This window comes from Balaenoptera physalus (assembly GCF_965194825.1).
Source record: "Balaenoptera physalus genome assembly, chromosome: 20".
Lineage (NCBI taxonomy): Eukaryota > Metazoa > Chordata > Mammalia > Artiodactyla > Balaenopteridae > Balaenoptera > Balaenoptera physalus.
In genome coordinates this window covers 42,840,994-42,852,071 of record NC_138901.1, presented here as the reverse complement: position 1 = coordinate 42,852,071, position 11,078 = coordinate 42,840,994, and the positions used below count along the sequence as shown (strand labels likewise).

General features: G+C 49.3%; 1 protein-coding gene across 2 annotated transcripts in view; it reads right to left on the bottom strand.

The window, feature by feature from the left end:
* Positions 1 to 677: 677 nt before the first annotated feature.
* Positions 678 to 11,078, bottom strand: part of AATF (apoptosis antagonizing transcription factor) — a 103,048-nt gene continuing 92,647 nt past the window's right edge. For both annotated transcript variants that reach the window (XM_082440026.1, XM_082440027.1), the window contains one exon: positions 678 to 965. In XM_082440026.1, coding sequence (XP_082296152.1) covers positions 902 to 965 — 64 coding nt within the window. In that variant the 3' untranslated portion in view covers positions 678 to 901. The remainder of the gene's footprint in view (positions 966 to 11,078) is intronic.

The following is an 11,078-nucleotide window of genomic DNA, read 5'->3' as shown; positions in this document are numbered from 1 at the left end:
AACCTGACTCTAAAAACAATGACTAGTTATCAACTACGACTGCCCTCAGCTGCCTGTACGCAACATTCCTTTAATTCCATAGCTCAAAATACAGATTTGGGCAAAGGACCCGGGAGATGGTCGGCCTTGAGTGCGGGCATGCACACATTACTTATGCAAGATCGTCTCATTGCATACTGACCACAGCAGGCCAATAAATCCCCCTTATGAGGATTTAATTTCCAGCTTTTGACCTTTGGATGAAAAACAAGTGAATCATTTCCCCCTGCTAGATTTACACCAGAGCTAATCTCAATAAAGTGATTTAGGAATGGTGAGAATGGAAAAGGACTCTGGAAGAATCTTTATGGGTGAAAAGAGGAAACAAAAAAGAAGTCAGAGATTTGTATTTAGCAACAAATAGGCAGATACCTCCAAGCTACAATGCCTCCGGGGCAGAGCTGACAGGTTTTGGGGGACTCCCTGCTCCTCATGGCCGCGATCAATCGCTAAAGGTGACTCACCCCGAAAGCGGCATCTACCCTAGGATTATTCCTTCCATGAAGTATTTTATATTGTGAAAGGCGGCCATTTGGCTGGGAAAACAATGAAAACCCTCCCAAAGAACCTGTCACCCTGCGGGAACGCCACATCACTCACTCTGTGCTGCTTAAGGAATCGAGTGTGGCAGCGGCGGCAACAGTAAAAACACTCTTTATTTGTGGTGGTTCAAGGCCGTGGGGGGCAAGCCCTTTGCACACGGACGCACTGGTGACACAGATGCTGGATCCAGGTTTCCGGGCACTCGTCAGGCCCGTGTTCTGAACAGCACACGTTCCCGGGATTTCCCGAGTTCCTCTATTTGGGGCTGGGTGTGCGGAGGTCCTGCCTCAGGCCTCGGGCCAGAGGGACATGGGCGCTGTCAGTCCCTGTGGCCTTCGTCAGGGGGGCTGAGTTGGCCAAAAAGAGATCGATACAGCTCTGTCCTGGAAGACAAACGAAACAAACTGGTTAACGCGTTGGTTAACTTTTCAAGGTTAAAAAAGAACCAAGAAGCTGGGAAATACCCCAGTCTGATTCTTCCATTGGAAACACAGCCACATAATTAAAAATGCATCCCACAGCTCTTATTCACAAATACGAAGGAGGGAAGGAACCTAGAAGCGGCCAAACAGCAGAGTATGTAAATAGTCCAGCGTGGCTGGATGCCCTGTCTCCAGGGAACGAGTTTTCTATAAGTTTGCCCTTTACACACAGGCTCTTCAAGTAAGAAAACAAGATTGAATATTTTAATAGGATGTATGAGACTGCCGCACGAGGAGGAGGATTCAATCAGACATGGGATGTAGGGGATATAATTCAGTTTTCATACATTTTCTTGGACTTGGCAGTACTTGAAAAACAATGAAAATGACCCAGCAACAAGATTCCAATTACCAGCACACGTGCAGCTGCTCGGGCACCAAGGCTCTTCCCCACGCCCCGGCCCTTCCACTATTCTCCATCTAATAAATAATTCGATTGGCTAATTTATTTCTAAAGCTGGGTCTGATGTTAAAAAAAAAATCCTAACATGCCAGGGTCTTGCGTCCCTGAAAATGAAGTAAGTGACCACTTGCCACCTCTGTTTCCACCACCACCTGGCCAAAGGCACCTGTCGGGGGTGGGCGAGGCCCTCCCAGCACCGGCACCGAGCCCGCAGCTCCAGAACACTTCCCTGGATGGAGGGCAGAGTCTCCCTGTGGAGATGCCAGGAGCCAGGAGGGTCCAAGCAGGTCAAACCCACGGGGAGGCGGGGACCACGCCCGTGCCCTCCGGGAAGGAGGGAAGGCACCTGGGCGAAGGCCATGGACCAGCGAGTAAACGACCTCGGAGAAAGCTGTGCCTGCTCTGCTTGTGTTTTCAAGATCTACAGCCTGCCCTCCTTGTTAGGAAAACAGGCTTTTCCTGACAGAACTGCTCTCATCATCTGACAGTCATCAGCAGCAAATCTGATTTTCAAAACAAAACAGAAGACAAAAAAAACCCCACCCTTCAAACAGCTATTTTTGGTCCTGCTAGACTTCAACACAAAAACTTACAAGTCTGTTTTTGAAGTCACCTTACTATAGTGGTGTGTACCAAAAGAGACATAATAATTAGAAAACCCAGCAATAGGAATAGCATATTAAAACTTTTTGAAAGGGAAAAGTCTTAAAGAAGGAACCGCAGAAGCCACGGATATAAACAAACCTTATCATGCTGGGGACCACGTGGCAGGCAGGGAAAGTGCAGCCAGAAAACAGTGGGTCTCCTGTATTATTATAGGAATTTTATTGCCAAGAATTTGCTGGTGCCCTCAGCCGACCATGGTGCCCCTGGACCTATAAACAAAGGATGCAGGTTCACCCGGAGCTCCAGGGTCTCTTTTGTTCCTGAGCTGTACACATCTGCCTGGCTCGGCCTTGGCCGGCCCGGACACGCGCGTACAAAGGCGGAAGGCAGCTTCAGACCACATGCAAATGAGAGGCAGGCAGCCTCCCTTCCAGAGGCAGTGGCTGCCAAATCACCAGCTCCATCACACAAAGGACAGAGATGCCCTGCCCAGGCGTCACTTTATCACGCGATGGCCTGCCTACTTGCCAATAAGTACAAGTCTCTCTAGCCAGTTCCACAAAGAAATTAAATGGTGTTAAGGGGAGAGTCGCCATGACAAAGAGGACAGTGTGGCTTTAAGGCTGAGACATCTGATGAGAGGGAGCTGCAGAGGCACCATACCATTTAGCCCTTCACAATCATCCCTTCCCAGCCTCGCCGTGCTCGCCTGCACCAGACCCCATCATTACCACCGAGCAAATGCTTCCTCTCCGCGCAGTGACATCGGCAAACCGTCTGGGCTAACGCGGCAGTTACTGCCCGCAGCAGGGTTCACGTGTCAGGAGCAGAGAGGGAAATGCTGAAACCCACGTTTTGATAGAACATCATTTCACACTCAGGTGGGCAAAGCTGACAAACATGCAGCTGTTCATGGCAAAGCAACCTGGAAAGCTGAGTGGTCTGGGCTCTTAAAATATTTTTACAGAAAAGGGAGAAAATATGAGTAAGGGATTATTCCAATCTAAGAATCCCCAAGCAATTTCAACTTTAAGTCTCCCTCACCCATGACCACCAATCAGTGACCGTTTTTACCTTCAAAGTATCTCAAACTTCCCTGCTCCTCCAGGCTCCGTTATTTCAGATCTTACCATCTCTTACCCAGAATGCGGTGACAGCCTCCTAAAAGACTTTCCTGTTCCCGTCTCCTCTTCCCCCGCCTCCATCCCCCTCAGCCCCAACTCTAAGGACTCTAGAGATGGACAAAGCAGACCTTCCTGGGGTCCAGGAGTATCACCAGGATGAAGACCCCCAGACTCCGGCTGCTCAGCTCGGCCCAAGCCCTTCTTTTTCCCTGCGGAGGACCCGCCGGGGACAGAGCTGGGAAAACCACGGCCACGAAGGGTGGGGTCCAGGGGCTGGTCCTCGAGTCTCTCTGCGTACCCCCTAACAGAACTCTACAAAATCCCACAGCCCCTGCACACATTTTTAAGTTGACATATAATATTTTTCTTGATGAAGTTAATAGTCACAAAGGATATAATTACCACAAATCTGTGAATACCAACTTTTAAAATAACTCTTACATCCATTTTGTAATAACGCCCAATGGAATCTATATGCCATACTGATCTGATACCCATCATCACTCACTTAAACAACACATAAACAAACTCTTTAATTTGGAAATTTTACAGCATCTTTCTCTTTTTAAACTTGTATTTCCATTTGATTTTTCCCTACAGATTTTTGTCCTAATATAATTGTTTTATGCTTGAAAGTCTTTTATTGATCACACTATCATACTTCTTGGCCACAAAAATAAGTATGCAAATTGAAACACTTTCTGAAATTTGAAAAGTTGAAATATTTTCATTTCTTGGGACCATAAGGCTCTAAGTAATTTCTAAAAATTACTTCTGGATTGTGTTATCATTACAATTATTATTAGGATATAACTGATATATACAATAACAATATAATAAAATGTAGTATAATTTTGGTAAAATTTTAATATACATAAATATGTAAAATGTTACTGGAAATTATCTCTCAATGATATGGACGAGGCTTTCCCCTCCATTCCCATTCCATGGATGAATATAATTTATTGCTAGAATGAAAGAGGGTTCAGCACCAATTCTATTCCAATTTTTTAGTTTTTGTAGACAGAAGTGATGAGAAACCTTGCCACACAAACAAGTAGATGTGGGAATGGGAGAGTTTTGTTATAGCAATGATACTCAATTCTTTTAATTCCTTCTGAATTAACCACCCCCCAATCACAGAGTGATCTACCACCAAAACTTAGTTTTAATGATCTACCAGCTGACAACTCAATTAGGTTCTCCTGCAATTTTGCTGAGAATAAAGACCTGGAAGCCACCTGACCGGCAGGGCTCTGTTACCCAGTCCTGGGTCACGGCCGGTTGCAATGCCTACACCGTATTTTGACCGGTCCTTTTGTGAGGTTCCCCACTCCAGAGTAACGTCCCATGTCAGGGTAAGGAGGGGCTTCGTGTCTGGAGAGGACAACTGCGAAAGGCGAGGGAGAAGGAGGACTGGCAGCTCCGGCTCGGGCAGGCTCTCAGGCAGGGCTGCTGAGAGCCTCTCAGGAAAGAGCTGGAAATCTGATTCCTGCCACCTCTCTGTCTCCTTTCCGGTGGGAAGATTTCTGCACGGCCCAGGAGGAAGACTGAGGCGGAGGGCGTCCTGAGCGTTGCCCCAGACCCAGGCAGATGCTAGACCTGGGGCCAGTGCTCAGGGCAGGGGAAGGCACTGGAAAGAAACAGGCTGCGTCCATATCCCTATCCCATCCCAAGGCGGGAACACAAAACTAAAAACAGAACTAGGGGATGAAAAGCCACCATGGGACAGAGGGTCGGGCTGCCTTCTGCTGCACAAAGCGCCTTTCCCTGCAGCATCCTTCCTAACCGGGACTGAGCCGCCCAGAGAAGCTGAGCTATCAGTCCTTCAGGTTAACCTCATCTCCGTCCGATTCTCCAGGGTAAGTGTATAGTTTAATACTTGAGGTCCCCTTAAGGCTATGCATAACGAAGTTGGTTTTTTAAAAATATATAATTCCTGCTCCCTATCACATTAAGAATCAAGATTTGAATCACTGAGCTGAAATGCCTTCCCCCCTCTGTCACCCTCCCCCCACACTCCTGGCCTCAATGGCCAGTGGGAATGTCCACTGTAGAAAATGTATTAATGTGGGTATCATGCAGGAGAATAACCTGCAGAGTAATTAACAGGACTTGGACCTAAGGTAGAAGGTCGGTAGCAGGGGCTCTTCCTTGAATTAAAATTTAACTTACCCTTTATTGCAACTACAAAAGCAAGTAATGAGCACTAACATTTTTATTTCTTTTAAACTGTCATTTAGGCTATAGAGGGGATAATTACCTATCTCTAATGTAGTAAGGTTTTATAACCTTTAGTGAGGCATTTTCTAATTTAATATTTTTACTATATTATCATAAAACCTGTTTCTGGAAAAAAATGATCATGGATTAGTAGCCATCTTCCATAAAGACAGAGTGTGTGTGTGTGTGTGTGTGTGTGTGTGTGTGTGTGTGTGTGTGTGTGTGTGTGTGTGTGTACTGGGATTCGGCTTATTTATTATGTGACTCTTGTGAAGAGACTTAAGCGCGCCCGGTCGAGCTGGCTGTGAGATGCCATCACTTGAGTGGCGGGCGAGGTTTGAAGCAGCCCTAAATGAGACGCGGGTGGACGTGCGTCATGGTGCCATCCAGCCACGCGCACTCCTCACTGACCGCGACACAGACCAGGGGCTTCCACGCCATCATCGGGGCAAACAGTACAAAGGAGCCACCTGAACCCTGCAGAGGATCTGTGCGGGGGGGCAGCTGGCTCGGTCAGGAGCTCGCGGCACCTGGGACTGAAGGAGCCGCCCAGGCCTCGCCCCAGACACCCCGCTCCTCCTCCTCCTCCTCCGGCCCGGACACCCCCAAGCTGCACCCCCCTGGCCCTGGGGCCAAAGGCGAGCAGACAGCAGGGAGAAAGCAGCCAGGCCACCGCTCCCCAAAGAAACCTGCACAGCCTCCAAAAGTACATCCCATTCTCCGAGCAAGTACAATACGCAGGGATTTCAGGGTGTGCCCCTAGAAACAATATCGCTGCTTTCCTGATTAAAACTATACACAGAATCTGTCCTTGATTAATTTGAGATTGTTCATTAGTTGCTTCACTGGGGGGGACGGGGGGTTGTCCTCCCTAAATATACAAGACGCATCCCAGAGTGTGCGGGGGGGCCCTCCCTCCCCCATAATCCCCTCCCCTTCCCTGCACACCCGAGGGCCCTGTGCCGCGTGCTTCTGCGGAACTTGATGTCTTAGACATACATTTGAGAATCCAAGGGTGACGAAACGCACAAAGGGAAAGTGAGACTAAGGGCTCCAATTCCAGCAGCACTCGTGTCCAGCAGAACCTCAACGAAACCCGAATCCCTGCGAGTCAGTCCAGACACAGCAAGAACAGAAACTCACGCTGACCACTGTGGTTGCTGACTGCAGATGTACTTTTAAAAATCACTGGCAATGTTACTGATGCATGTTTTTCACGTTTGTGTTTGGAAAACATTTTACTTGTTAGTGCTGTAGAGGCTTATAAATGTGTATTACGTGAGGATGGTCCCTGCCCTCAAAGTATAACACAAAGGTATAATAAATTCATAAAACACACAGGAACGCCTATTTGCTCTGCTAGGTTTTCGTAGGATTACAGAGACAAGAACAACGCGGCGGAACCTGCGTGGGGAAGGTGAACGTATCAGGTAACTCCGTCTGGACAGCCCACTCCACTCGGAGAGGTGGCAATGTTCTCCCTCTCGCCGGGCGCCCCTCTGCTGCTGTGGGACCCTCCCACAGTCCAGTCCTCCGGAGCCAGGAGGGACAGCTCCTTGCTCCTCCCCGTGGCAGCATTTCAACCACTGCTGCCTTCCCCTGACTAAATCTGGTCTCTTCTGGGTGAAAAGAAAACAGTTCACTCCATTCCCGCCATGACAGAGCTGGAGTCCTCCTGCTGGCCTGGCGGAACCCCTCGGAGCCCTCCAGGTTGCCGAGGAGCTGACGGGCAGGCCCTCGCTCTCCGAGCCCACACCCACGTGTCTGGACAGTCCAGGCGGCCCAGGTGCGCGGGGCGAGCTCTACCACCTCCTCTGTTCTCAGCCCGTCCTTTCCTGCCCTCACAGAGCTTCCAGTCTCTCTGTTCTGCCTGCCAGCGTGCCCAGGGCATCCCAAGTGCCAGCTGAAAAAGATATCTTGCCAGTCATCACTTGGCACCAAACCAAGGGGTCCTCCCAACCTAACCTTCTGGCTGCCTTGAGGTCTGCTCCCCAGATACTAGAGACGCGACGGCACCTCCCTTAACCTTTCATTCCTTCTGCCTCCTCTGACCCCAATCCACTCTACTCTGTATCAGAGACTTTACAGGCGAGAGAAAGACGCCTGAGAACTGTTTCTATGACCTAAGAGGGGGACTATATTGGTCCAGATGGCAGGAGGCTGCCCTGCGCTCCTGGGGCCCACGTGCACATCACAGCAGCGGGATCAGAGGCAGGGCCCACACTCCGGGCCTTCATCTCTCAGGGAGCCTGCGTTGTGAGGAGGACAATGCAGGCGAAGGGACAGAAGTACGTCCTGTAACGGAGGGAGCATCACGTAGGATGACGTAAAACAAAACGAGTAGAAGACTCAGAATTTTTGAATGCAGCCGAAAGGCCAGCACTTAACAAAAAGTGGGTCTCGGGCTTCTCTCCCGAAACGCCGGCACAACTGCATACTAAAAAATAACACACACACACACACACACACACACACACACACACACACACACAAGAAACATGAAAAGAGAAGAAAGCGACCTTCTCTTACTGAGGTCTTATTTCTTAACAGGATCAAGTTGGCAAAGTAATAGTGACTCAGAGAATGCCCTCACCTATCACTAATTACCTAAATCTGGACCCAAAGCAAATCTCCCATCAGAACCAGGCTCAACTCTTCACAAGCTCCAAGGCAGCCCACCGCAGCTGCCCAAATCTGCCACAAGGTGGCAGCACACGACGCATTTCTCAGTGGACCAGGCAACTAACTACCAAGGCTCCCAGCAAACTGGCCATAAATTACCTAGAGTGTCTGCTCTCCTCGCCATCCTCCCCAGTGCTTGAAGGAGACTCGGGAAGGTCTGTTCCATTTCGCTCCTTTGGTCAGGTCAGAACCAGGTCCTTCAAACCTCTGCAAATGCTTTTAGCCCTACAGCTTTAAATTACAGATGATGACACGGCCTCTGGCCCGTCTCCTAAAGATCAGACAGACTCAAGATTTATAAATGTTCAAAGATGCAGGTTCAGGCCCCAAACAAAGGAACTGAACGGCTGGGAGGAGGAAGGAGAGGTGAGAGGGAGCGAGGGGTGAATCTGTAAAGGTTTTCTCCCCACTTGCGCTCCCTCCTTGCTCCCAAGCCAGTTACAAATTCACTCCACTTACACAAGGAAGAAAAACACTTGAAACTTCCATCATCCCTACCACTAGTTTCAAGCCTTTCAAATTCTTTTAAAGAAAAATAATTTACCTTGGTGGGACTTGCAAAAAAGTGGAGGGGGGTGGGAGGGACTGTTGACAAAAGGGATGTCGCCTCCTCTCCTGTGCATTAATATTCCATATTCCTGGGATGATTTCCACTTTCACAGTTTGACTGTTTTATAACAGATTTGACGCGAGAGAAGACAAATGGCCTCACAAAGGGAAGACGACAAATCATCTCACCGCTTTTAGTGGGGTCTTCTCTTTACTTTTATTTATTTTTATTCTGTGGCTGGGCTGCGGAGCTCTCTGCCTTGCTGGCGATGTTTAATATTAACGCCACAAGCCCCCGCGATGCTGGCAATAGAGTTGGCTGGTGTTGTGTTTATGGCTTTGTGGCTGCTGGCTTCAGGAAGATGAAGCTCCTTGTCCAAACAGCAGCCCCTCTAACAGCTCCTGTTAAAAGCCAGGGGATGCTTCACTGCTTAGACGTGAATCACTTCCTTCAACCCCACGGAAGGGGAGGCTGACACTGAGTTACATTTGTATCCCTATCAGGACCGCTGCCCAATGACCCAGGGCCAGGCAGGGGCGGGCGTATGATGCTTCTCTCAGCTCCAGTTTAAGGCTACTCTGAGGGGATCAAAACACACAGAAATTAACAAGGGTATCTGTCGTCAACCCACAGAGTTTCAGCAAGGCATTCCATTACTTACTTTACCAAAAAATACCCAGTCCTAATCCGAACATACAAGCGGCAACTACTGAGCACACAAACACCAGCCCGCAGGACACAAAGGTCACCATCCACACGCTCCCCCCAGGGTGCGCCCGCCCGCGTTCTGTTTCTGCTCTGCCCTCTTGGTCTTTTTTATCTTCCTCCCATAGCCCTTCTCCTGGGTTCTGTTCTAGGCCCTCCTCCCTTCTCTCTCGACCCCTCCCCTGGCCAACTCATCCACGCTCTCAGCCCTGCCGATCTCCTGGGTGCAAAAGCCGCCTACGGCCAGAGGGCCCACGTCCCACCTTCGCACTGCATCCAACTCCAATAAACTGGCCACTGACGGCACCAGGCCCTGCAGGGCGATTCTGCCACCTCAACTACCTTTGTTAATCATGGCAGCAGATTCTGTTATTCATGTCCAACACTTAACTGTTTAATGGTAGGAAGCTACAAAGTTATAGGTACCAACACCACATTTTCTGATTAAAAAATAAAATCCTCCCTGAGATAGGGATCTTGTTTGGACAGTTCACTTATATTAATTGACAGAATGCAAACTGATGCCCTCCCTCTGTCACTCTTTCTTGGTTTTTAATGGTTTCCTTCAAAGAACTTCCTCCTCTCCTCCGTAAATCAGAGAGAAATTTGGAAAAAAGGTTTCTCCCAGACACCTGCCGGGGCAACTAACCCCACGAGGAGTGCCCAGGAGCCATCAGCTTCCGGGTGTCTGCAACTGGCCACCTCCCCACCCACGCAACTCGGTTCACCAGCTAGTCACTGAAGTCAGCAATCTGATGACCTTGGCCAGTTATGGGACTGGTTTTTAAAAGCCTGGCTGCTCCGTGCAGAACGAGAGGTCTGCGTTTCTGCCCCTGGAAGCTGGTGACTCTGTTCTGCGGCCCGGCTGCGCCTCCCCTGCAGGATGGAGAGGCGGGCGAGGACGAGGAGGCCGAGCGCCGCCAGCGCCGTAGGAGAAAATGTGTATTGATCTCTCCCTTCTTGTAGAGGAGCACGGAGCGCTGAAGGACAGCTGCTCCTCCCTGCAGCCTTTCACATCCCACGCGCGACAGAAGGCCCAGCCCTCGCCCGCCTCCGGGAAGCAGAAAGGGGCAGCTCCTGTGGCCACCAGGCTGCCAGGTCCAAGGTGCGGACTCCAAACACCCCAGGCCACGAACGCCTCCCCTTCTTCGGATCCAGTAATTTCCCTCTCTGGGCTGACGTTTCCTCATCTATATTGGAGAAGAAAGAGCCTTCAGTCTTATTTACCTTTTAAGTGGATGTGCCCAGAGGGTAAAAGAGTTAATGTTTATAAAGTGTTCTGCTCCCCAGAGGAAGACAATGGATAAAACACAAGGTGTGGTTGGCTCATTCAAGACCTTGTTTCCAGGGTAGTTAGTAACAGCTTCCCATTACAAATGCCCTGCTTCCCAGCACCTGGAACTCCAAGTACACTCAGGCAATGCCCTTTCTCTAAATATCTTTTTTTTGCTGTGACACTTAATACCAACACTAAAAATAACAAAAGGGAACCAAGGACTATTATGCCTTGTTAATGCACGTACAGGAGTCATTCCAGAACTGTCTTCTTAAACCAAACAAATCCTGAGAGCATTCCAAAAAAGCTGACCTACAATGAGAACTGGTCATCACTGAGCCCTGTCTGAACACTCCATGTTTCCACAGTAACTAATAATTTGTAGAAGGGCCACCAGAAACCAAACCCGGTATGGTTATCACAGCCAAGATGGGCAGGAGAAAAC